The sequence below is a fragment of the Rutidosis leptorrhynchoides genome, chromosome 3 (genome assembly GCF_046630445.1).
Source record: "Rutidosis leptorrhynchoides isolate AG116_Rl617_1_P2 chromosome 3, CSIRO_AGI_Rlap_v1, whole genome shotgun sequence".
Taxonomy (NCBI): domain Eukaryota; kingdom Viridiplantae; phylum Streptophyta; class Magnoliopsida; order Asterales; family Asteraceae; genus Rutidosis; species Rutidosis leptorrhynchoides.
The window spans coordinates 675,333,394-675,360,603 of record NC_092335.1 but is presented as its reverse complement, the minus strand read 5'-3'; the positions used below and the strand labels follow the sequence as shown (position 1 = coordinate 675,360,603).

Genomic DNA, 27,210 nt, shown 5'->3' with positions numbered 1-27,210 from the left:
ACTACATTCTATGGTTGAATTATCGAAATCGAATATGCCCCTTTTTATTAAGTCTGGTAATCTAAGAATTAGGGAACAGACACCCTAATTGACGCGAATCCTAAAGATAGATCTATCGGGCTCAACAAGCCCCATCCAAAGTACCGGATGCTTTAGTACTTCGAAATTTATATCATATCCGAAGGGTGTCCCGGAATGATGGGGATATTCTTATATATGCATCTTGTTAATGTCGGTTACCAGGTGTTCACCATATGAATGATTTTTATCTCTATGTATGGGATGTGTATTGAAATATGAAATCTTGTGGTCTATTATTATGATTTGATATATATAGGTTAAACCTATAACTCACCAACATTTTTGTTGACGTTTTAAGCATGTTTATTCTCAGGTGATTATTAAGAGCTTCCGCTGTCGCATACTTAAATAAGGACGAGATTTGGAGTACATGCTTGTATGATATTGTGTAAAAACTGCATTCAAGAAACTTATTTTGTTGTAACATATTTGTATTGTAAACCATTATGTAATGGTCGTGTGTAAACAGGATATTTTAGATTATCATTATTTGATAATCTACGTAAAGCTTTTTAAACCTTTATTGATGAAATAAAGGTTATGGTTTGATTTAAAATGAATGCAGTCTTTGAAAAACGTCTCATATAGAGGTCAAAACCTCGCAACGAAATCAATTAATATGGAACGTTTTTAATCAATAAGAACGGGACATTTCATATAGTGCTACCAGCTCGTGGTTCACACTCGATGCTACCGGCTTGTGGTTCACATCAATTATTTTATAGTGCTACCGGCTCGTGGTTCACACTCGATGCTACCGGCACGTGGTTCACATCAATTATTTTATAATGCTACCGGCTCGTGGTTCACACTCGATGCTACCGGCTCGTGGTTCACATCAATTATTTTATAGTGCTACCGGCTCGTGGTTCACACTCGATGCTACCATAACATCCACAAACAAATACGCCATAAACATGAACGCATAATTATTCTACTCAAAATATTAACCCTTCGCTATTGGGGTTATATAATCCACATCACCCGCCCATGTGATAACGTACACACAAAGTGTGCACCTCGTCAAAGGTGGTCAACCAAAACGCACAACCGTGCCAATTGGACCTATACACAAGTCCATCAATCCACCTATATATGAAGTGAGCTCTATGACCGAGAACCACTTCACCCGACCCGCACCCATCCTACACATACATATGCACATAGGATATTAACACTCACCATTTCGCCTTGATGAATGCTTCCGAATAATCCGCAACGCGCCAATGGAAAGTACCTATTCCATTATCACAAATACAATAACACGATTAGGGTTGACTTACAAACCAACCCATATGACACTTAGTGCAATTTCGACCCAAATGCACTTCCAAGTACAAACCGCGCCCAAAACTAACCAATAATCACTAACACGAGTGAAATGGTCCTAACACACCAATTAAACCCGAACATAAGTGCTAAACACGTGTCATACCCATTTTGACACCAAAACCCTAATTTGACCCATTTCAAAATTAGGCAACCAAACACACCCAAAAGTGTTCCAACACTTCCATAATCACTAAACCTAGTGATTAAACTCACCATCAAACCCTAAACAAGGCCAAATCATCAACCGACCCAAAACCCGCCAAGTGACAAGAACAACAAGTCACCATAAACCCATTTCATCATCTAAAAGGGTTTCATAACAAACTAACTCAAAACCCTAACTTGAATATCAAATTTAACAAATGAAATTCGGAGTTTGAGCTTACCAATACCACCACAACGTAGCTAGGAGCGAGATGAACAACTTTAGAACCCGAGCTTTTGCGAGAATCCGACTCCTTCTTCTCCAAATCAACCTCTCTCTCTCTCAAAAACCCTTGCTCTCTCACTAAAAATGGTTGAGAGTGTTTTGTTGGTGAAGATAGGGTTGAATGAGCTCAACATTTGCCCATTTGTGGCTTAAAACCGGCCACCATGTGAAAAGACCAACATACCCCTCTAAAAATCTTGAAATCCCACAGCTGGCCCGACAGACACATGGGACGGCGTCCCAAATTCTTGGACGGCGTCCCGTCCTTCTTTGCTGGACGGCGTCCCGAAGTTTTGGACGGCGTCCCGAATAACTAAAATGTCAGAAACAGAAATAGGGTCTTACAACTCTCCCCCACTTAAACACGATCGCGTCCTCGTGATCCGCAACACGTAACCGAACAGACCTCACTCAACGGTCCTCAAACATAGCCCCAATCCGACCTTCCTAAGCAATCCTTCCCAATGAATCGCCTTTAACAACTAAATCGTCACACGCGATTTATCAATTCACAATCCCGAGCACTAAACCATGCTCATTCCCTAACATCGGGAAAAACTCAACCAAATCTCGAACCGAGATATCAACCCCTTAGCGTACCCTTACCGCGTACAATGCTAAAAGCAACCAAGTCTCAATCCAAGGTCAACAACCCGAAACGATGAAGACCGATCCGAACGAATCCTTACGGATAACACCAATCACTAAACATCCCTTGTAGTGCGCAATACGACCCATACGCAACTACCGTAACATCATCACAAACGGTTAAAACTGATAGCGCCCAAAACGACTATGGCAACGCTAGTCCTAAGGTGTACAAAATCGGCTATTGTCACACCCGTGATAACATGTGAGCGAAACATGGCTATCGCATCACAAATCACACCACACGGTCCTCACGACCCCACCATCGGCGTATAAAACAATCGATAGTTCCCACAACACAACTCAAGAATGGTACTCTCACTTCCCACCGGTACTCGCATTTCCCGATAATGTTATGCCATGCCGACGTAACACTACTCTCCTGATGAAGTCAGCGGACCCCGAAGGCCGTGCTTCACCAATCTCAACACCGGATGAAGTCAGCGGACCCAAAAGTCATGCTTCACCGATATATCACCTCGCTCATGATGAAGTCAGCGGACCCGAAGATCATGCTTCACCAATCGCATACTCCCATGATGAAGTCAGCGGACTCCGAAAGTCATGCTTCATCATTCATCAATACCACGATGAAGTCAGCGGACCCCGAAGGTCATGCTTCATCAATCACATACGCACTTTCGGCCTCAAACAACGAGTAGTGCAACATCGCGCTCAGTTACACTTTAGTGAACCCTAGCGGATACCACTAACCATCCACAATCGAGCAAGAACCACCTATATCGAACATAGGTACCAAACAATAATTCTCCAAAAGAGAACCCGACTCACACACATCCCTTAACCGAGGGATTTTACCTTGCTCGCCAAACACGTCCATTATCTCTCAACGAGATTCACCAACATACTACCTCGGTGATAATTTACAAATCCAATATCATAAGTACAAGTTAACCAAAATTGTACTCTACCACAAACCGACCAAAACTAGGTCCCAACACAATTTTCGGACCTACTAAAACGTCATCCGAAATCTCACACTAAAACTTCCTCGTGCGGAAGTGCAACTCCCCCACTTGGAACTACGTTCCAATGTCACAAGCCGTACAACCGTACAATGCTACCAAAGGTAGACTTTACCAACAATTGGGTTCACACAACCCATCACCATTCCTTGCTCCCACCTTGAGCATACGAAGGATTTAAATCAATCCTCAAACACTTCGAACGAAAAGTGTACTACAATTACACAAACCACACCCTCGCAATCATCCATTTGCTCTAGTTTGTTAATTTTCACCTAGTCACTCATGTACCTAAGGGTTTCACTTCGGTACCCTAAGTACAATGTAACCGCAACACAATCGGAGTTGAACACCACGCTAGTAGGTATAAAAGAGGCACCTAATGTCGCGTCATATAAACTCCATTACCAACATACATCGAGATTAAAAACACTCGATTTCAAGGGTTCCAACCACCCGACGAACCTCACGGTTCATCAACTTTAACACGAGGGCGAACACGCTCTAACATCCGAACACCCAAGCCCATCCACATGGCTTGGTAGAAACATTTCCCAATACTAAGGAATGCTTGGTTGCACCAAGTCTTACGCCCTTCGCCCAACAATCAAAACGTCACCATATGGTACTTCCATTAGGAACGTCACCCATAACAACAATATCAAGCACAACATAATGCAATAACAAATCCGAACTTAGACCCCACATAAATAAATATTCAAATGACATATTTAATAAAATGAAACGTACCTCAACGTCTCCTTGCGGCATTCGCCGCCAACTCGGGACAATCCGGCTTGTGATGCCCCTCCTTATGACAATAGTAGCACATCCCGTCATCACTTCTCGGCATTGTGCACTCCCACAACTTGTGGTCCCTAATACCACAATTGAAACATCTAGGTGCACGAGAATCCACCGTGCCTTTTCCCACATTACCCGTACTCGCACTTGCACCCTTATCTTTCTTACCCGGGGCGCCGTACGAATCAACCCGAACCTTACTTGAAGGTTCACACATCTTTGATCGCGTATACGACTCGAAACCTCTAGCCAAGTCGTATAATTCCGCAAACGATTTCGCTTGACCCCGGCTAATTTTACTTTTCAAGTCATCATTCAAGGTCCGATAGAAATCCCCCATCAACAAGCGATCGTTTCCCAAATACTCCGGGCAAAAACGAGCCTTCGACATAAAGGTCGTCTTGAGAGTATTCAAGTCCATAGATCCTTGTCGCAAATTTCGCAAGTCATTACGTAATTCCCACAAATCGGCCGAAATCCGGAACTCCTCGAAGAATTCCTCCTTAAACTCGTTCCACGATAATGCCATAAACGTTTCGCCACCGACAAGATCGATCTTACCATCCAACCAATCCCTTGCCCTGCCCCGCAACAGACTAGTAGCGAGTCTCGTCTTTTTCTCGAGAAGGCAATCAATAGTACGAAAACACCCTTCGACATCCGAAATCCAAGTTGTGCTTACCAAAGGATCCGGTTTTCCGTCATACATCGGGGGTTTAGTCCTCATGAAGCTCTTAAGACAACGCTCCATTTCACTGCCACCCCGAAATTCGGAATACTTTCTATCCATTTCTTCTCGAAACGCACTCATTTGCTCCGCAACGGCGGCTGCAACTCTAGAGTTAAACTCCTCGTCATTCGTCTCGATCTCGTTTCACATCGTCATTCTAAAGAATGCAAAACGATTAGTCCACGAACGTATAAAACAACGCGCATAACACCGCCCCATCTTGCTCAACACTCGTCGTACATCACTTGTTAAACACGATTTGCACCCGTAATAAGGTTTGCAAGTCCTTATTACGCACACACATCGTATCCCCTCGTTAGTACAACGACCATCTTGTTCGATGATATTCGCAACGCAACATAAACATAAACATAACACAATCGTATATTAATAATATCCACGTATTAATATACACGTTAGTCCACCTATCAATTAAGGCACTAACCAAATTCCCATTCCGACCCGTAATCCTACAAGTCCCGCAACAAATAAGCACACACAAAAGTCTAAGTCTAGGCACCTATCTCAAGTCACCTAAATCCCTTAGACCATGCTCTGATACCACTTGTAACAACCCAACCCGTTAACCATTCGAAAACGTGCCTCAAAAAAAAATTTCTGAAACAGTTGATCTGGACGGCGTCCAAAAGCTTGGACGGCGTCCAGCTCTTAAGACTGGGACGGCGTCCAGACATCTGGGACGGCGTCCAGATGTACTAAAACATTCTGATCAGTTTTTCGAACTCACGCGGGCGAAAACCCGCTTCCCGACACTTTTAAACCAAAACACTTTCACAATATTTTACAATAGTTTAAACTAAGAGTGTTTCACAATAAAAACCGAGTTTTACGACACCGGGCCCACATCGACCCAAAATACCATAAGTGACTATTTCGACCCATTAGTTTATACAAAAACATAGACCGAGCATGGGATTGGGGACACGCTACCCAATCCTAATCAAATCCAAAAGCAAGTCTTCTAAAGAAACTACGCAAGTCCACTAGTCCCCGCGCTTACCCGAGCCACCGCATCCGTGCAATCTATAAAAATGTAAACAACGAGAGGGTAAGCTAACGCTTAGTGAGTGAAAATATACTACATACATATATATGTATAAAATGGACACGCCACAATAATAATCAAATAGCGCATACCGAAGCATCCAAGTATAAGGCAAGCTAAACCTAGCATACCGTACATTCACTAAGCACAAGCTAACAACACCAACAATATAGTAAGTTCGCAAACAACGTTGCGAGCAATGCCAATAAGCTACAACCAGAAGGTTAGCTACATCACGTCAATACAACATTATACGTATACAATATATATATATATATATATATATATATATATATATATATATATATATATATATATAACAACGCGTAAAACTCCCAAGGTTAACCATAACGCTATGGTGCTACCGGCTCGTGGTTCACACCATACGCAATTGAGTCATACTCTTTTATAGTGCTACCGGCTCGTGGTTCACACTCGATGCTACCGGCTCGTGGTTCACATCAATTATTTTATAGTGCTACCGGCTCGTGGTTCACACTCGATGCTACCGGCACGTGGTTCACATCAATTATTTTATAGTGCTACCGGCTCGTGGTTCACACTCGATGCTACCGGCTCGTGGTTCACATCAATTATTTTATAGTGCTACCGGCTCGTGGTTCACACTCGATGCTACCATAACATCCACAAACAAATATGCCATAAACATGAACGCATAATTATTCCACTCAAAATATTAACCCTTCGCTATTGGGGTTATATAATCCACATCACCCGCCCATGTGATAACGTACACACAAAGTGTGCACCTCGTCAAAGGTGGTCAACCAAAACGCACAACCGTGCCAATTGGACCTATACACAAGTCCATCAATCCACCTATATATGAAGTGAGCTCTATGACCGAGAACCACTTCACCCGACCCGCACCCATCCTACACATACATATGCACATAGGATATTAACACTCACCTTGTCGCCTTGATGAATGCTTCCGAATAATCCGCAACACTCCAATGGAAAGTATCTATTCCATTATCACAAATACAATAACACGATTAGGGTTGACTTACAAACCAACCCATATGACACTTAGTGCAATTTCGACCCAAATGCACTTCCAAGTACAAACCGCGCCCAAAACTAACCAATAATCACTAACACGAGTGAAATGGTCCTAACACACCAATTAAACCCGAACACAAGTGCTAAACACGTGTCATACCCATTTTGACACCAAAACCCTAATTTGACCCATTTCAAAATTAGGCAACCAAACACACCCAAAAGTGTTCCAACACTTCCATAATCACTAAACCTAGTGATTAAACTCACCATCAAACCCTAAACAAGGCCAAATCATCAACCGACCCAAAACCCGCCAAGTGACAAGAACAACAAGTCACCATAAACCCATTTCATCATCTAAAAGGGTTTCATAACAAACTAACTCAAAACCCTAACTTGAATATCAAATTTAACAAATGAAATTCGGAGTTTGAGCTTACCAATACCACCACAACGTAGCTAGGAGCGAGATGAACAACTTTAGAACCCGAGCTTTTGCGAGAATCCGACTCCTTCTTCTCCAAATCAACCTCTCTCTCAAAAACCCTTGCTCTCTCACTAAAAATGGTTGAGAGTGTTTTGTTGGTGATGATAGGGTTGAATGAGCTCAACATTTGCCCATTTGTGGCTTAAAACCGGCCACCATGTGAAAAGACCAACATACCCCTCTAAAAATCTTGAAATCCCACAGCTGGCCTGACAGACACATGGGACGGCGTCCCAAATTCTTGGACGGCGTCCCGTCCTTCTTTGCTGGACGGCGTCCCGAAGTTTTGGACGGCGTCCCGAATAACTAAAATGTCAGAAACAGAAATAGGGTCTTACACGATAACGACCATCTCCAGGAATCTGCACCACCGTTGCTGTGTTCGTAACCCGTAATCAGCTGGATCAATGCTTCTAATTCACCTCTCGTTCTGCCACTTAACTCCCTGGACCATTCCCAATTGAAAATGCATTGGTTGTTTTGCCAGGAAACTCGATCAGAAACTTTTGCATCGCTATTTTGCTCCAATTGAAATAGCCTTCTGAACTTAGTCTCGAACCTTTCATCACCGATCCATATGGTCTTCCAAAATTCCGTCGAGGTGCCGTCACCTATAACTTTCTGAAACGACTTATTAAACTACAGCCCTAGTGATGATAATGAATTGCCTGCTCGAACAATAGAGCTCCAGGAACTGCAAAAAGAAATCTGAGATGACAAATTATAACTTGTTAGTCCACCGGAAGGCCCGTATATGCTCATGATGACTTTGGCCCATAAAGAGTTAGACTCGGTATGGAACCGCCACCACCACTTGCATAATAAGGCCAAGTTTTTACAATTTAGCGAGCCCATATTGAGCCCACCCTCCGAGTACGGTAGCATTATTTTTTTCCATTTTATCCAAGCTATTTTTTTCCCATCCCCAGTATTTCCCCAAAAGAAATCTCTCCTCACTCTCTCAAGTTCTTTTATCACACAAGGCGGGGCACGGTATAACGAAAAGTAATACAATGGAAGACTCGAAAGAACCGACTTGATAAGTGTTACTCGACCACCGAAAGAAATCGATCGTGCTCTCCAATCCGAAAGTTTAATTTTAAATTTCTCAATGACTACTTTCCAATCACTCAACTTTTTCATTTTCGATCCAATAGGTAATCCAAGGTAGGTGAAAGGAAAGTTGCCCATGCTACAACCGAAAATGCTTGCATATGTTGATAACTCATTTTCATCAACTCCTACACCATAAATACAACTTTTGCCAATATTAACCTTAAGACCCGATGTGAGTTCGAAGCATTTAAGTAGATTTATGAGACTTTTCAAATTGTCAATGTTCCAATCTCCAAAGAAAATTGTATCGTCCGCATATTGTAAATGCGATACAACAATTTTATCTCTACCAACCTCTATACCTTTATATAAGCCTCTCTCGACCACCGACTTAGCAAGGATATTTAATCCTTCAACCGCCACTATGAATAAAAAAGGAGATAGGGGATCCCCTTGTCTCACTCCTCTCCTCATGGAAAACTCATTTGTCGGTGATCCATTGACTAGGATTGAAATCGAGGCTGATCTTAAACATGACATAATCCATTTACACCACCTTTCTCCGAATCCCATACTTGACATAACTTCCAAAAGAAAATCCCAATCAATACTATCAAAAGCTTTCTCGAAGTCTACCTTAATATCAAACCTTTCTTATGTGATCTTTGTAAAAATCTATGGTCTCATTTGCAATTAGGACTCCATCTAAAATGTACCTCCCTTTTAAAAAAGCACTTTGTTCAATACCAATCTCACTTGGAATCACTTCCCGAATTCTATTAGCTAAAACCTTGGACACAATCTTATAGAAACTCCCGATGAGACTTATGGGTCGATAATCATTTAATCCTAATGGATCTTTCGTCGTAGGTATTAGTGAGATGAAAGATGCGTTGCATCCATTCGAGAATTCACCTTTATCCCAAAACCAAAGAATTGCATTCATTAGATCATTTTTGATTAACTCCCAATGTATTTTGAAGAACCCCATGTTGAACCCGTTGGGCCCAGGGGCCTTGTTGCTTGCACAATCATTTAAAGCCTCAAAAACTTATTGTTCACTAATTGGACCTTCTAGATTCGTCGCATCCTCCGAGGTCAGAATCGGGTATTGTAATTCTGCCATTGATGGCTGATTGTTACCCTTCTTTTGAAATTGTGATTCAAAATGATTATGTATTGCACACATGATGTCATTTGCATTTTCATTCCACATTCCGTTTAACACAAGACCCCGAATATTATTATTATTGTACCTTCTCCGAATGATAGCATGGAAATAGCTCGAGTTCTCGTCACCTTCTACAATCCATTTGATTCGAGCCTTTTGACGAAGCATATTAGCTTTCAATCTCTCTTTGCTTAACCATTTCTTCCTACACTCCATCCATTCCAATCTCTCTTGTTCGCTTAAAACTTTATTTTCCGCTAATACTTCCCATTTATCCACTTTTACTTTACATTCTTTAATTTCTTGATCGAGAGTATTAGACTTAGCATTCCTCCAATCTTTAAGTGCATTTTTAACATTTTTCAATTTATTCCTAAATACACAATCTTTTCTACTACCTTTTACCTCAATATCCCATGCGTCTTTGATTACCTTATCCACGCCGTCGTCATTTAACCATTCATTGAAAAACTTGAGTGGTTTAGGGCCAAAGTCAATATACTTATCTCTAAGTAATATTGGACAATGATCCGAGAACTTTCTATCAAGAACTAACGCCGATAAATCATCCCATAGATTAAGGAATTTTTCGAATGCAAGGAATCTATCCAGTTTGCTCATTTTGATACCATTATCACAAATCCGGGTAAATCTTCTTCCTCCTAATGGTATTTCCACTAGCTCGTTATTTGTAATAAAATTGTTGAACCTTGATGCACGGTTTGGAATGAATATGCTATTAAAACGCTCCTCCTCATCCCTTACTTCATTAAAGTCCACGCACAACAACCAACTTGTATCTAGATTTCTCATTACTAAATCTAAAGAATCCCACAATCTTATTTTCCCGGCATCATCATGAGGTCCATACACATTTACCACAATTGTTTCTTTTTTCGAATGGACCCAATTCCCCTTTATTGCCAAGAAGAATTCTTTTTCCATCACATCCTCTACCTCAAATATGCTTGGATTCCACATAATAATAAGACCCCCCGAATTTCCTACCGAGTTTTTTTGTACGCACCCTACTGTGTTATTCCCCCATAGACTCGATATCCAAAAATTATTAACGGTCCCACATTTGGTTTCTTGGATGGCCAATATATCGGGCTTTTCTTCCTTACAAAGAGATTTGACACAACCAAAAGCACCATATTTCGCAAATCCTCTAATATTAATTGATATAATCTTCATTGATAACAATTAACTTCGAAGAAGACAAGAGGAACTTACTGTAAATTTGGTTTTGCATTTGGCCATTTGAGGCCAAGCTTCTTCCCATACTCATATATTTCTCCACTATTTCCTGAGTTTGTTCCTCCACGGTTGGTTATTCTATTGGTACTTGCATTCGAATGAGAAGAACTAACCGTTGCAACTGAATCTGAGCCTCTAACATTACACTTTGTTTTCTTTGTTGGCCTAACATTGCTCGATGGTCTTTTCTGTTTTGGTTTTGGGATTTGGTTACATTTACTGCACACTTCTTTTTTCTTTTTGTTGCTACCCATTCTAACAACGCTTTTCAATCTCATTAATCTTGAAGTAGTTTTCCAGTTCCCTGGGGGTAGTATGCACACAATTTAGACAGATTGTTGATGATGACCGGTTTGTTTTTGTGGGTGAGAGCTGGCTTTTGGTACGATGTTTTGGTTTAGATTTCAGTTTAGGGTTTGGGGCTTCTGGGTTTTCATCGATTCTGAATTTGGAGATAGGGCTGGAAAACTCAGATTGTGTAATGGGCGCTTGGTTGGGTGGGTAAGTTGGAGAAATAGAATCGTCGAGAGGTGATTGTGATTTTTTTGACGAGCTGGGATCAATATTCAATGGCTGGGTTGGGCTAGGTGGTTTAGAGGTTGGGCTGGGTGGGTGGTTAGAGGAGGTTGGGCTAAGGTTTGGGCTTGGGATTGTTGGAAAGGTTGGATTACTTGAGTTATTTGAGTAAAGGGTTTGGGATGGTTTGGATTGGGCTAGGGTTTGCATTAGGCCTGTGAATGTTTTGTGTTTCCGAAATTTTGGGCCCGGTTTGGGAAATGGGCTTATTTTATGTGATGACCCGGGAATTTCCGACCAAATTTAAACTTTAATCTTTATATGTTTCCGAGACGATAAGCAAAAGTCTGTAATGTTGAGTCTCGAAAGTTTTGAAAACTATATTCATGAAAACAATTACCCTTTGACCATGCCCAACGATTCACGAACAATTATTTGTAAGTAAATACGTATATATACATATAATTTGAAGTAATAAAATGTAATTGAAACATTAGAATTTAATATGTAAAATAAAATATAAAATAAATAAGTTGTAATTAAAGTAAATACAAATATATATGATTTCAATATATAATTATTATTAGAATTAGATTTATATGTATGTATAATAAATATTCAATATATGTCATTTTATATATTACACAATCAATAACATGTAATATTAACATATTAAATTGCAAGCAAAAATATAATTGATATAGTAATATTACTATTACTCTCAATATTACTATTATTATTAATATCAATATTAGTATTATTATTATTGTTATAATTATAATTAAGAGGTTTGTGAATATCAAAATAAGGATGTTAAATATAAATCTGATTATGAGAATGATTGAAACTATAATTTTAATTATTATTATTCTCATGTTTATGTATTATTGTTACTAAAAATTTCCATTTGTATTTAAATTTGTTATTATCATCATTTTATTACTCTTATCATTTTACTTATTATTAATAGGTATTATTTTGATATTATTATTATTAATATTATTATAAATGCTATTATTATTAGTATTAGTATTTTTATTATTTTGATATTAGTATTATTTAGTATTAATATTATTATCAAAATTCTTAATATATTTATTTATTATTGATAAAAATATATATATATATATATATACACACACACATACACTAATAAAAATTGAATATGTTTCCTTTCATTTTCAACCTTTTAAATTTTTGTTTTTGGTCTGCTAGTGTACCAGATTCGTTTACAAAGTCAGATGCAAAAGCAAATTCAGTTTAGGGTTGTTTTCACCCTTTATTTTTTTATTTATTTATCGTACGTGATGGAATATTTTTGGTCGATCCACTTAAGCTAAACAACAAACGTAATAGAATCAATTAAGCAGTAATATTACCACTTAACTTCTATATAATCTTCTGTTAAAGCAATTGTGTTAAAACTGATAAAGCAAATCGATTTTTTTTTTATAAAACTGGGCGGTATCTCTGTTCTTGCACTTTTTACCAATAGCTCGATTTCAAAACAAATTTCAAATTCCATTAATGCAGTTCTATTAGGATTGATACGTTTGAACTATCTGCAAAGGGTCATCTTCCAATTCTTCCTAGGTAATCCGAATTTCGAAGTCAAAGTTCTAGTTGTAAAAGTCAAACGATTTTAAATCATTCAAATTCGCGAGTTATAATTTGATTCAGGTCAATAGGATGTTTGTAGAGTATTTACTGGTTAATAAGAAACATTTTTCATTAAGGGATTGGGGTCTCAAAACAGTTTAATTGTAAAATCAAATTATGAGTTCATATATATTTTTTTTATTTGATATAGCGACTGCCATTCTTTGATTTTTTTTTCGTGTCTGGTAATTAAATCATCATCACGTTTGTTTCTGTCCCAATCCAAGATTTAATTTAGTTCTGATGTCCCTTAATTTAGTCTCTGATCGATTTGGATGTGGTGAAGAAGATGAAGATTAGGGCAACAGATTATAACGGGTTTAAATAAACATAGAATGTGTATTAATCAAGAAAACAGAATAGCTTGGATGGTCTTGGGTGTTAGTGTGTTAGTGGGAGGTCTCGGGTTCGAGCCTCGTGCGTGGCATATTTTTTTGGAAAAGGCTAATAAGGTAGTTTCACTTATTATTATTATTATTATTATTATTATTATTATTATTATTATTATTATTATTATTATTATTATTATTATTATTATTATTATTATTATTATTATTATTACTATTATTATTATTATTATAGATTGTTATTGTTATTGTTATTATTATTGATTGATATTATTATTAAGTATTAGTATTATTATTATTATTATTATTATTATCATTTAGGATTAGTATTAATATCATTATCGAAATTATTATTATTACAAGATTATTAAAGTTTACCATCGTTATGATCATTACAAGTAGTATTATTATTATGATTATGATTATTTTAATTAGTGCTATTATGAAAATAAAATAAGTATCATTAGTGTTATTATCAATTTTAATGAACATAAGTATTATTACTAATGTTATCATTATTATTATTATAAGAATGATTATCATTATTAGAATTATCATCATTAATATTAATATTAAGATTATTATTAATATTACCACTAATATGATTAGAAGTATCATCATGAATATTACTATTATGTAACTGCTAAAATCATTATCATAACTATCATTAACAGCAAAATTAATACTTTTATAGTTATTATCATTAATATCATTATTAGTACTATCACTAATAGGAATATTAACATTATTGCCTTTATAAGAAAACTTAAGTATTATAATTAATATAATTTTACCATATTTAATATTATTTTAACGTTATTACTACTTTTCAAACAAATGATATATATAAATAAATATATAATTAATACACAACATAATAAAATTTATACTTTTATACACAAAATGAAAATATGAAGATATATACATATTATTAATATAAATATGACATAATTAATAAATTCATATATATACAATTGTTCGATTGCAATAATGTGTATTAATATATATACAAATGATATAGGTCCGTGAATTCGAGGCCAACCCTACATTGTTTAGTTGTTCAATGTCGTCATATGTATTTTTACTACAAAATACAATACGGTGAGTTTCATTATTCCCTTTTTATATATATTTTTGGGCTGAGAATACATGCAAATGCTTTATTAACTGTTTTACAATATTTATATGCGTGAGTTTATTTGATTCCCTTTTACTCTTTACATTTTTGGGACTGAGAATACATGCAAATGCTTTATTAACTGTTTTACAATAATTATATGCGTGAGTTTCATTTGCTCCCTTTTTAAATGCTTTTGCTATATATATTTTGGGACTGAGAATACATGCGCTGCTTTTATAACTGTTTTACGAAATAGACACGAGTAAATGAAACTACATTCTATGGTTGAATTATTAAACCGAATATGCCCCTTTTTATTAAGTCTGGTAATCTAAGAATTAGGGAACAGACACCCTAATTGACGCGAACTCTAAAGATAGATCTATCGAGCCCAACAAGCCCCATCCAAAGTACCGGATGCTTTAGTACTTCGAAATTTATATCATGTCCGAAGGAGGATCCTTGAATGATGGGGATATTCATATATGCTTATTGTGAATGTCGGTTACCAGGTGTTCAATCCATATGAATGATTTTTGTCTCTATGTATGGGACGTATGTTTATGAGAAATGGAAATATGAAATCTTGTGGTCTATTAAAATTATGAAATGATTATTTATGATAAACTAATGAACTCACCAACCTTTTGGTTGACACTTTAAAGCATGGTTATTCTCAGGTATGAAAGAAATCTTCCGCTGTTCATTTGCTCATTTTAGAGATATTACTTGAAGTCATTCATGATATATTTCAAAAGACGTTGCATTCGAGTCATTGAGTTCATCAAGATTATTATTAAGTCAATTATAGTTAGATATATTATAAAATGGTATGCATGCCGTCAACTTTCGATATAATGAAATATTGTCTTTTCAAAAACGAATGCAATGTTTGTAAAATGTATCATATAGAGGTCAAGTACCTCGCGATGTAATCAACTATTGTGAATCGTTTATAATCGATACGGACTTCATCTGGATGGATTAGGATGGGTCCTTTCAGTTGGTATCAGAGCGGTGGTCTTAGCGAACCATGTCTGCATTAGTGTGTCTAACTGATGAGTCGTTAGGATGCATTAGTGAGTCTGGACTTTGACCGTGTCTGCATGTCAAAAGTTTTGCTTATCATTTTGTGTCAAAAATTACCTGCTTATCATTCTTAGAGAATCACTTGCTTATCATTCTTAGTCTAGACACGTTTTACTGCATTGACTGCATGAATAGTGTATAGACAAAATTCATATCCTAGCGTATATGCTACTTCATATCTTAGCGTATCTGTTACTGTAACTTTGCCTGACAACTTTCGTAGATTCTTCAGTAATTTATGGGATTTTAGTATTATATATGCATATGTAAATTATGTATTGCAGGGTACTAATCTACATCCTATAATCCATTTCTTATCGAAAAATCTTTCATCTGATCGTACGAGATGAATCCTGCAACCAGTTCGAGTCCCTCAGATTCCGATAGCTATTCCGATAGTTATTCCGACAGCTATTCCGAAATAGATGTTCACCTAAGCTCTGAAAACAGTGTCATCGGCATGAATCAACCAATCAGCTATTATCAAATCATCTGATGGGTTCGTAGTTGGCTTAATTAATGAAAACGCGCAGAAGGCAATCCCTTCTATCAACCGAATTCACCTCTTGACAATGAACCTGAAGCATTTACCGGCGAACCTGTTCGAGACACCATTTTCAGTCTCATTTCCAGGGTAACTCGACAAGATTATATTCTATCCACAATTCTGAACCTTATTCATCCGCTCGTTCCGACCGACAATCATCCTGAAGTAATAAGTCAACGAACTTCGCGCTCGAATAATCAATTCGAAGAATATGGTGCAAAATGTACCAGCTTCAGCAACATCACCGGCACCAACAGTACCATCAATAACAGCACCAGTACCATCAACAATCCATGCTTCAATATCATCATCTGTACTTTGAGTATGATCTTCGTTCTACGTATCGTTCTACCTCATTTATCTTCGTTCGACATGTTGAATATGTAATCTCTAAAGTTTTAGAGATTAGTTATTCTAGTTCCAACCGAAAAGCAAATGAGTTTAATATCATATTAACTCATTAAATCCATGAATACATCTGAAGAAAAATATATATATATATATGTATATATGTTTTCATAAAGATTGTAATTAAAAATTCTCTTGTACAAACTGTTAATGGTGAAAATATTTTAACGGGTAGGTAATACCCGAGGACTATTTAAATTTCACATTAATAAGTTACATTGTACGTTCTTCGAATCTGTTTCAACAGTCATATACTATCCTACTTACATCCACCGATATACAAATCCGTTCACCACCGAATAACCATATTCATCCAAATACATATTTGGATTTTGACCTATCAGAATCCAACAAGTGGCATAATGAAGAAATAATGGACACAATAAAAATTGATTAGAAACAGATTAATTAACAATATGAAATTCTATTAAGAATCCACGCTGACAAAATCCTAGCTAACTGTTCCTAGCTAACTGTTAATTCCGTATTACCATTTAATTATCGTAACTTATTTATCGCAGTTTATTTATCACAATTTACATTCTCGCAATTTTATTTATCGTCATTTAATTTCTGTTATTTATTTTACGCACTTTAAATATCGGGACATGTATACAAGGTTTTGACATATCATATCGACGCATCTATATATATTATTTGGAATCACCATAGACACTCTATATGCAGTAATGATCGAGTTCTCTATACAGGGTTGAGGTTGATTTTCAAATAATATATATACTTTGAGTTGTGATCGAGTCTGAGACATGTACACGGGTCACGATATTTATTAATCAATTCGAATATTATATATTAAATTATATATGAATTACTGGACTGTTATTGTGGAATATCAACTGTGGACTACCAACACTGGACAATTAAAATGAATTAAAATATTGATTATAACATATAAAACTAAACAATTCTTCAAGTTTGCCACTTGATTTCATCTTAAACCTCATTTGTATCTTGACGATTACAATCCGCGTTCAAACCTTTCATGATTCTTGAAAACACCTCAATCGAGAGGATGAACCAACCGAACTTCACCTGCGGAAGGAAAGATTTATGCATATAGTTATGCACCTGAAAAAAAAAACTTTCGGCAACTGAGTAAAAGTTTAACACATAGCCGCGTCAGATCCTTTGGCATTTAAAAGCAAAAATAACTTTGCGATCCCTTTTCAAAGTAGCCAATTTTGTCACAGCTCCATCAAATCAACTTCGACTTTTCATTCGAAGTAGCCTTACTATAATCCTGATATATACAATTACCCTTTTGATACCGGAGAATTCTTTTATGTTCCACCACATTACCAGCAAATGTACCAGCAACCTTGTCGCTCCTTAGTTTAAATCCCTCCGACAAATCACTATAATTATCTATTGAAGTCTCGTCATGTACTCATCCGCAACTTGTAACGAGAACTGCCATAACAATTATCGGGAATCAGCAATCAGTACTTTGAAAACTCACAGCATATCTACATCAACAGTTATATATATGACATTTATCTCTTAGAATTATGATCTCTCATTCTGAAATTTTGAAAAACACTCAGTCACAAATCAATACTCTGAATGTTGAAAAAGCTGAATGAAGCAGCAGAAACCATAGACAACCGTAAACGACCTTAATCATCGAAAGTTTGATAATAAAGAATAGTATGTTGGAAAAGCTCAGAAAAGTTGGAACGGAAACACGGATTGAGATAATCACAAAGGAGACCAAGGACAAATACAAGGACCATACCATATATTCAAAGAATCCGGGTAATTCTGGATCCGTTGAAATCTTTAGTGAATATCTTGCTCCTTACTCTAAACCCTTGCAGACAATAGTTTCTATCATCCTCTGATCTTAGACATTCCACGATATTATCGTATTTTTCATTATAAATATCCTCCATATTCCTGAAGATATTTTCATAACTATTCTTATCTGAAATCATTAATCTCTTCGTGCTATTAGTATTACATCATATAGAAACTGTTAGTTTCTATATTCTGTAAACTTTCGAGCTAAAAATATGAATGTTATTGAAGTAATGTTGGGAACTGATGCATGGGTTAGTAGAATATAATGACACTTGATCAACGTGATTATATTACAGTAAGTCATGCTGAGTTTCAAATGGGACGTGATGATTCACAGATCCTAACATCATCACGTGCCATGTTACATAACTCTTTCATTATGCTTAACTTCTGAACATATCAAGAACGTATATTCTTGATAGTTCTATTCTCAGTGATTCTGGTAATTTGATAAATCAAATCGTGCTAATACATTAGTTCTTATTTAGAACACGATGTTTATTCGAAATTTCATACTTACGAATTCTGAACTGTTACTCGCTTTACTAGAGGACGGGAGGATAATAAAAAGGCAAAGAGCTCCAAAATATAAAGCCCAACAACAACACCCAAATTACAAACCGGGGATATCAGTGCGTATAACAATATAAAGACGCGGGAGGATTATAAATACAATAATCCCTAAAGCATAGTAGAAATAAACGGATTCCTCCGGTGGAAGTTGGAAAAGGAGAATGATTGTTACGATAGTAAGGGTGAGGATAAGGATCAGAACTGGATTAAGCATTTTCAGAATCTTTTGGATGTATGAAACAAGAAGGAAAGTATAGGAATGGTGCGAATAATGGAATGGAAAAAGTTTAATTTATAATGGGAATATCAGAAGGGTGATCGAGGCAGATCACCGTATTTAATTATAAGAGCTCTTAATTTCCTTATTCGCTGAAGAAATCAAATCTTTTAGATTTCTAAGATTTTTTTATAAATCCCTTGATTTCCGGAAATCAACCGTGACTACGTCACCGGTTAAGTCAAATCTTCATCTATTCATTTTCACTCTTTTGTAATAACTTCATTCGTACTCTTCGAATAATCGAATTATTTCATCCTTATTACTCAACGGTAATAAAAACTCTAATTATCAGCTTATATGAGTCATGAAAACATATTTATTATTATTCATGACCATCCCACTCAAATTTCGAGACGAAATTTCTTTAACGGGTAGGTACAGTGATGACCCGGGAATTTCCGACCAAATTTAAACTTTAATCTTTATATGTTTCCGAGACGATAAGCAAAAGTCTGTAATGTTGAGTCTCGAAAGTTTTGAAAACTATATTCATGAAAACAATTACCCTTTGACCATGCCTGACAATTCACGAACAATTGTTTGTAAGTAAATACGTATATATACATATAATTTGAAGTAATAAAATGTAATTGAAACATTAGAATTTAATATGTAAAATAAAATATAAAATAAATAAGTTGTAATTAAAGTAAATACAAATATATATGATTTCAATATATAATTATTATTAGAATTAGATTTATATGTATGTATAATAAATATTCAATATATGTCATTTTATATATTACACAATCAATAACATGTAATATTAACATATTAAATTGCAAGAAAAAATATAATTGATATAGTAATATTACTATTACTCTCAATATTACTATTATTATTAATATCAATATTAGTATTATTATTATTGTTATAATTATAATTAAGAGGTTTGTGAATATCAAAATAAGGATGTTAAATATAAATCTGATTATGAGAATGATTGAAACTATAATTTTAATTATTATTATTCTCATGTTTATGTATTATTGTTACTAAAAATTTCCATTTGTATTTAAATTTGTTATTATCATCATTTTATCACTCTTATCATTTTACTTATTATTAATAGGTATTATTTTGATATTATTATTATTAATATTATTATAAATGCTATTATTATTAGTATTAGTATTTTTATTATTTTGATATTAGTATTATTTAGTATTAATATTATTATCAAAATTCTTAATATATTTATTTATTATTGATAAAAATATATATATATATACACACACGTACACTAATAAAAATTGAATATGTTTCCTTTCATTTTCAACCTTTTAAATTTTTGTTTTTGGTCTGCTAGTGTACCAGATTCGTTTACAAAGTCAGATGCAAAAGCAAATTCAGTTTAGGGTTGTTTTCACCCTTTATTTTTTTATTTATTTATCGTACGTGATGGAATATTTTTGGTCGATCCACTTAAGCTAAACAACAAACGTAATATAATCAATTAAGCAGTAATATTACCACTTAACTTCTATATAATCTTCTGTTAAAGCAATTGTGTTAAAACTTATAAAGCAAATCGATTTTTTTTTATAAAACTGGGCGGTATCTCTGTTCTTGCACTTTTTACCAATAGCTCGATTTCAAAACAAATTTCAAATTCCATTAATGCAGTTCTATTAGGATTGATACGTTTGAACTATCTGCAAAGGGTCATCTTCCAATTCTTCCTAGGTAATCCGAATTTCGAAGTCAAAGTTCTAGTTGTAAAAGTCAAACGATTTTAAATCATTCAAATTCGCGAGTTATAATTTGATTCAGGTCAATAGGATGTTTGTAGAGTATTTACTGGTTAATAAGAAACATTTTTCATTAAGGGATTGGGGTCTCAAAACAGTTTAATTGTAAAATCAAATTATGAGTTCATATATATTTTTTTTATTTGAATATAGCGACTGCCATTCTTTGATTTTTTTTTCGTGTCTGGTAATTAAATCATCATCACGTTTGTTTCTGTCCCAATCCAAGATTTAATTTAGTTCTGATGTCCCTTAATTTAGTCTCTGATCGATTTGGATGTGGTGAAGAAGATGAAGATTAGGGCAACAGATTATAACGGGTTTAAATAAACATAGAATGTGTATTAATCAAGAAAACAGAATAGCTTGGATGGTCTTGGGTGTTAGTGTGTTAGTGGGAGGTCTCGGGTTCGAGCCTCGTGCGTGGCATATTTTTTTGGAAAAGGCTAATAAGGTAGTTTCACTTATTATTATTATTATTATTATTATTATTATTATTATTATTATTATTATTATTATTATTATTATTATTATTATTATTATTATTATTATTATTATTATTAATATTATTATTATAGATTGTTATTGTTGTTGTTATTATTGTTATTATTATTGATTGGTATTATTATTAAGTATTAGTATTATTATTATTATTATTATCATTTAGGATTAGTATTAATATCATTATCGAAATTATTATTATTACAAGATTATTAAAGTTTACCATCGTTATGATCATTACAAGTAGTATTATTATTATGATTATGATTATTTTAATTAGTGCTATTATGAAAATAAAATAAGTATCATTAGTGTTATTATCAATTTTAATGAACATAAGTATTATTACTAATGTTATCATTATTATTATTATAAGAATGATTATCATTATTAGAATTATCATCATTAATATTAATATTAAGATTATTATTAATATTACCACTAATATGATTAGAAGTATCATCATGAATATTACTATTATGTAACTGCTAAAATCATTATCATAACTATCATTAACAGCAAAATTAATACTTTTATAGTTATTATCATTAATATCATTATTAGTACTATCACTAATAGGAATATTAACATTATTACCTTTATAAGAAAACTTAAGTATTATAATTAATATAATTTTACCATATTTAATATTATTTTAACATTATTACTACTTTTCAAACAAATGATATATATAAATAAATATATAATTAATACACAACATAATAAAATTTATACTTTTATACACAAAATGAAAATATGAAGATATATACATATTATTAATATAAATATGACATAATTAATAAATTCATATATATACAATTGTTCGATTGCAATAATGTGTATTAATATATATACAAATGATATAGGTTCGTGAATCCGAGGCCAACCCTACATTGTTTAGTTGTTCAATGTCGTCATATGTATTTTTACTACAAAATACAATACGGTGAGTTTCATTATTCCCTTTTTATATATATTTTTGGGCTGAGAATACATGCAAATGCTTTATTAACTGTTCTACAATATTTATATGCGTGAGTTTATTTGATTCCCTTTTACTCTTTACATTTTTGGGACTGAGAATACATGCAAATGTTTTATTAACTGTTTTACAATAATTATATGCGTGAGTTTCATTTGCTCCCTTTTTAAATGCTTTTGCTATATATATTTTTGGGACTGAGAATACATGCGCTGCTTTTATAACTGTTTTACGAAATAGACACGAGTAAATGAAACTACATTCTATGGTTGAATTATTAAACCGAATATGCCCCTTTTTATTAAGTCTGGTAATCTAAGAATTAGGGAACAGACACCCTAATTGACGCGAACTCTAAAGATAGATCTATCGGGCCCAACAAGCCCCATCCAAAGTACCGGATGCTTTAGTACTTCAAAATTTATATCATGTCCGAAGGAGGATCCCGGAATGATGGGGATATTCTTATATGCTTATTGTGAATGTCGGTTACCAGGTGTTCAATCCATATGAATGATTTTTGTCTCTATGTATGGGACGTATGTTTATGAGAAATGGAAATATGAAATCTTGTGGTCTATTAAAATTATGAAATGATTATTTATGATAAACTAATGAACTCACCAACCTTTTGGTTGACACTTTAAAGCATGTTTATTCTCAGGTACGAAAGAAATCTTCCGCTGTTCATTTGCTCATTTTAGAGATATTACTTGAAGTCATTCATGATATATTTCAAAAGACGTTGCATTTGAGTCATTGAGTTCATCAAGATTATTATTAAGTCAATTATAGTTAGATATGTTATGAAATGGTATGCATACCGTCAACTTTCGACATAATGAAATATTGTCTTTTCAAAAACGAATGCAATGTTTGTAAAATGTATCATATAGAGGTCAAGTACCTCGCGATGTAATCAACTATTGTGAATCGTTTATAATCGATACGGACTTCATCTGGATGGATTAGGATGGGTCCTTTCAGTTGGTATCAGAGCGGTGGTCTTAGCGAACCATGTCTGCATTAGTCTGTCTAACTGATGAGTCGTTAGGATGCATTAGTGAGTCTGGACTTTGACCGTGTCTGCATGTCAAAAGTTTTGCTTATCATTTTGTGTCAAAAATTACCTGCTTATCATTCTTAGAGAATCACTTGCTTATCATTCTTAGTCTAGACACGTTTTACTGCATTGACTGCATGAATAGTGTATAGACAAAATTCATATCCTAGCGTATATGCTACTTCATATCTTAGCGTATCTGTTACTGTAACTTTGCCTGACAACTTTCGTAGATTCTTCAGTAATTTATGGGATTTTAGTATTATATATGCATATGTAAATTATGTATTGCAGGGTACTAATCTACATCCTATAATCCATTTCTTATCGAAAAATCTTTCATCTGATCGTACGAGATGAATCCTGCAACCAGTTCGAGTCCCTCAGATTCCGATAGCTATTCCGATAGTTATTCCGACAGCTATTCCGAAATAGATGTTCACCTAAGCTCTGAAAACAGTGTCATCGGCATGAATCAACCAATCAGCTATTATCAAATCATCTGATGGGTTCGTAGTTGGCTTAATTAATGAAAACGCAGAAGGCAATCCCTTCCATCAACCGAATTCACCTCTTGACAATGAACCTGAAGCGTTTACCGGCGAACCTGTTCGAGACACCATTTTCAGTCTCATTTCCAGGGTAACTCGACAAGATTATATTCTATCCACAATTCTGAACCTTATTCATCCGCTCGTTCCGACCGACAATCATCCTGAAGTAATAAGTCAAAGAACTTCGCGCTCGAATAATCAATTCGAAGAATATGGTGCAAAATGTACCAGCTTCAGCAACATCACCGGCACCAACAGTACCATTCTTATCTGAAATCATTAATCTCTTCGTGCTATTAGTATTACATCATATAGAAACTGTTAGTTTCTATATTCTGTAAACTTTCGAGCTAAAAATATGAATGCTATTGAAGTAATGTTGGGAACTGATGCATGGGTTAGTATAATATAATGACACTTGATCAACGTGATTATATTACAGTAAGTCATGCTGAGTTTCAAATGGGACGTGATGATTCACAGATCCTAACATCATCACGTGCCATGTTACATAACTCTTTCATTATGCTTAACTTCTGAACATATCAAGAACGTATATTCTTGATAGTTCTATTCTCAGTGATTCTGGTAATTTGATAAATCAAATCGTGCTAATACATTAGTTCTTATTTAGAACACGATGTTTATTCGAAATTTCATACTTACGAATTCTGGACTGTTACTCGCTTTACTAGAGGACGGGAGGATAATAAAAAGGCAAAGAGCTCCAAAATATAAGAGAAAATATAAAGCCCAACAACAACACCGAAATTACAAACCGTGGATATCAGTGCGTATAACAATATAAAGACACGGGAGGATTATAAATACAATAATCCCTAAAGCATAGTAGAAATAAACGGATTCCTCCGGTGGAAGTTGGAAAAGGAGAATGATTGTTACGATAGTAAGGGTGAGGACAAGGATCAGAACTGGATTAAGCATTTTCAGAATCTTTTGGATGTATGAAACAAGAAGGAAAGTATAGGAATGGTGCGAATAATGGAATGGAAAAAGTTTAATTTATAATGGGAATATCAGAAGGGTGATCGAGGCAGATCACCGTATTTAATTATAAGAGCTCTTAATTTCCTTATTCGCTGAAGAAATCAAATCTTTTAGATTTCTAAGATTTTTTTATAAATCCCTTGATTTCCGGAAATCAACCGTGACTACGTCACCGGTTAAGTCAAATCTTCATCTATTCATTTTCACTCTTTTGTAATAACTTCATTCGTACTCTTCGAATAATCGAATTATTTCATCCTTATTACTCAACGGTAATAAAAACTCTAATTATCAGCTTATATGAGTCATGAAAACATATTTATTATTATTCATGACCATCCCACTCAAATTTCGAGACGAAATTTCTTTAACGGGTAGGTACTGTGATGACCCGGGAATTTCCGACCAAATTTAAACTTTAATCTTTATATGTTTCCGAGACGATAAGCAAAAGTCTGTAATGTTGAGTCTCGAAAGTTTTGAAAACTATATTCATGAAAACAATTACCCTTTGACCATGCCCGACAATTCACGAACAATTGTTTGTAAGTAAATACGTATATATACATATAATTTGAAGTAATAAAATGTAATTGAAACATTAGAATTTAATATGTAAAATAAAATATAAAATAAATAAGTTGTAATTAAAGTAAATACAAATATATATGATTTCAATATATAATTATTATTAGAATTAGATTTATATGTATGTATAATAAATATTCAATATATGTCATTTTATATATTACACAATCAATAACATGTAATATTAACATATTAAATTGCAAGCAAAAATATAATTGATATAGTAATATTACTATTACTCTCAATATTACTATTATTATTAATATCAATATTAGTATTATTATTATTGTTATAATTATAATTAAGAGGTTTGTGAATATCAAAATAAGGATGTTAAATATAAATCTGATTATGAGAATGATTGAAACTATAATTTTAATTATTATTATTCTCATGTTTATGTATTATTGTTACTAAAAATTTCCATTTGTATTTAAATTTGTTATTATCATCATTTTATTACTCTTATCATTTTACTTATTATTAATAGGTATTATTTTGATATTATTATTATTAATATTATTATAAATGCTATTATTATTAGTATTAGTATTTTTATTATTTTGATATTAGTATTATTTAGTATTAATATTATTATCAAAATTCTTAATATATTTATTTATTATTGATAAAAATATATATATATATATATATACACACACATACACTAATAAAAATTGAATATGTTTCCTTTCATTTTCAACCTTTTAAATTTTTGTTTTTGGTCTGCTAGTGTACCAGATTCGTTTACAAAGTCAGATGCAAAAGCAAATTCAGTTTAGGGTTGTTTTCACCCTTTATTTTTTTTATTTATTTATCGTACGTGATGGAATATTTTTGGTCGATCCACTTAAGCTAAACAACAAACGTAATAGAATCAATTAAGCAGTAATATTACCACTTAACTTCTATATAATCTTCTGTTAAAGCAATTGTGTTAAAACTGATAAAGCAAATCGATTTTTTTTTTTATAAAACTGGGCGGTATCTCTGTTCTTGCACTTTTTACCAATAGCTCGATTTCAAAACAAATTTCAAATTCCATTAATGCAGTTCTGTTAGGATTGATACGTTTGAACTATCTGCAAAGGGTCATCTTCCAATTCTTCCTAGGTAATCCGAATTTCGAAGTCAAAGTTCTAGTTGTAAAAGTCAAACGATTTTAAATCATTCAAATTCGCGAGTTATAATTTGATTCAGGTCAATAGGATGTTTGTAGAGTATTTACTGGTTAATAAGAAACATTTTTCATTAAGGGATTGGGGTCTCAAAACAGTTTAATTGTAAAATCAAATTATGAGTTCATATATATTTTTTTTA

At 34.1% G+C, this 27,210-nt stretch overlaps 1 protein-coding gene across 1 annotated transcript; it reads right to left on the bottom strand.

Moving 5' to 3' along the window:
* Positions 1-9,700: 9,700 nt before the first annotated feature.
* Positions 9,701-11,017, bottom strand: LOC139902639 (uncharacterized). Its single transcript, XM_071885246.1, has one exon. It carries the CDS (start codon positions 11,015-11,017, stop codon positions 9,701-9,703), a length of 1,317 nt encoding a protein of 438 aa, XP_071741347.1.
* Between the last annotated feature and the right edge of the window lie 16,193 nt (positions 11,018-27,210).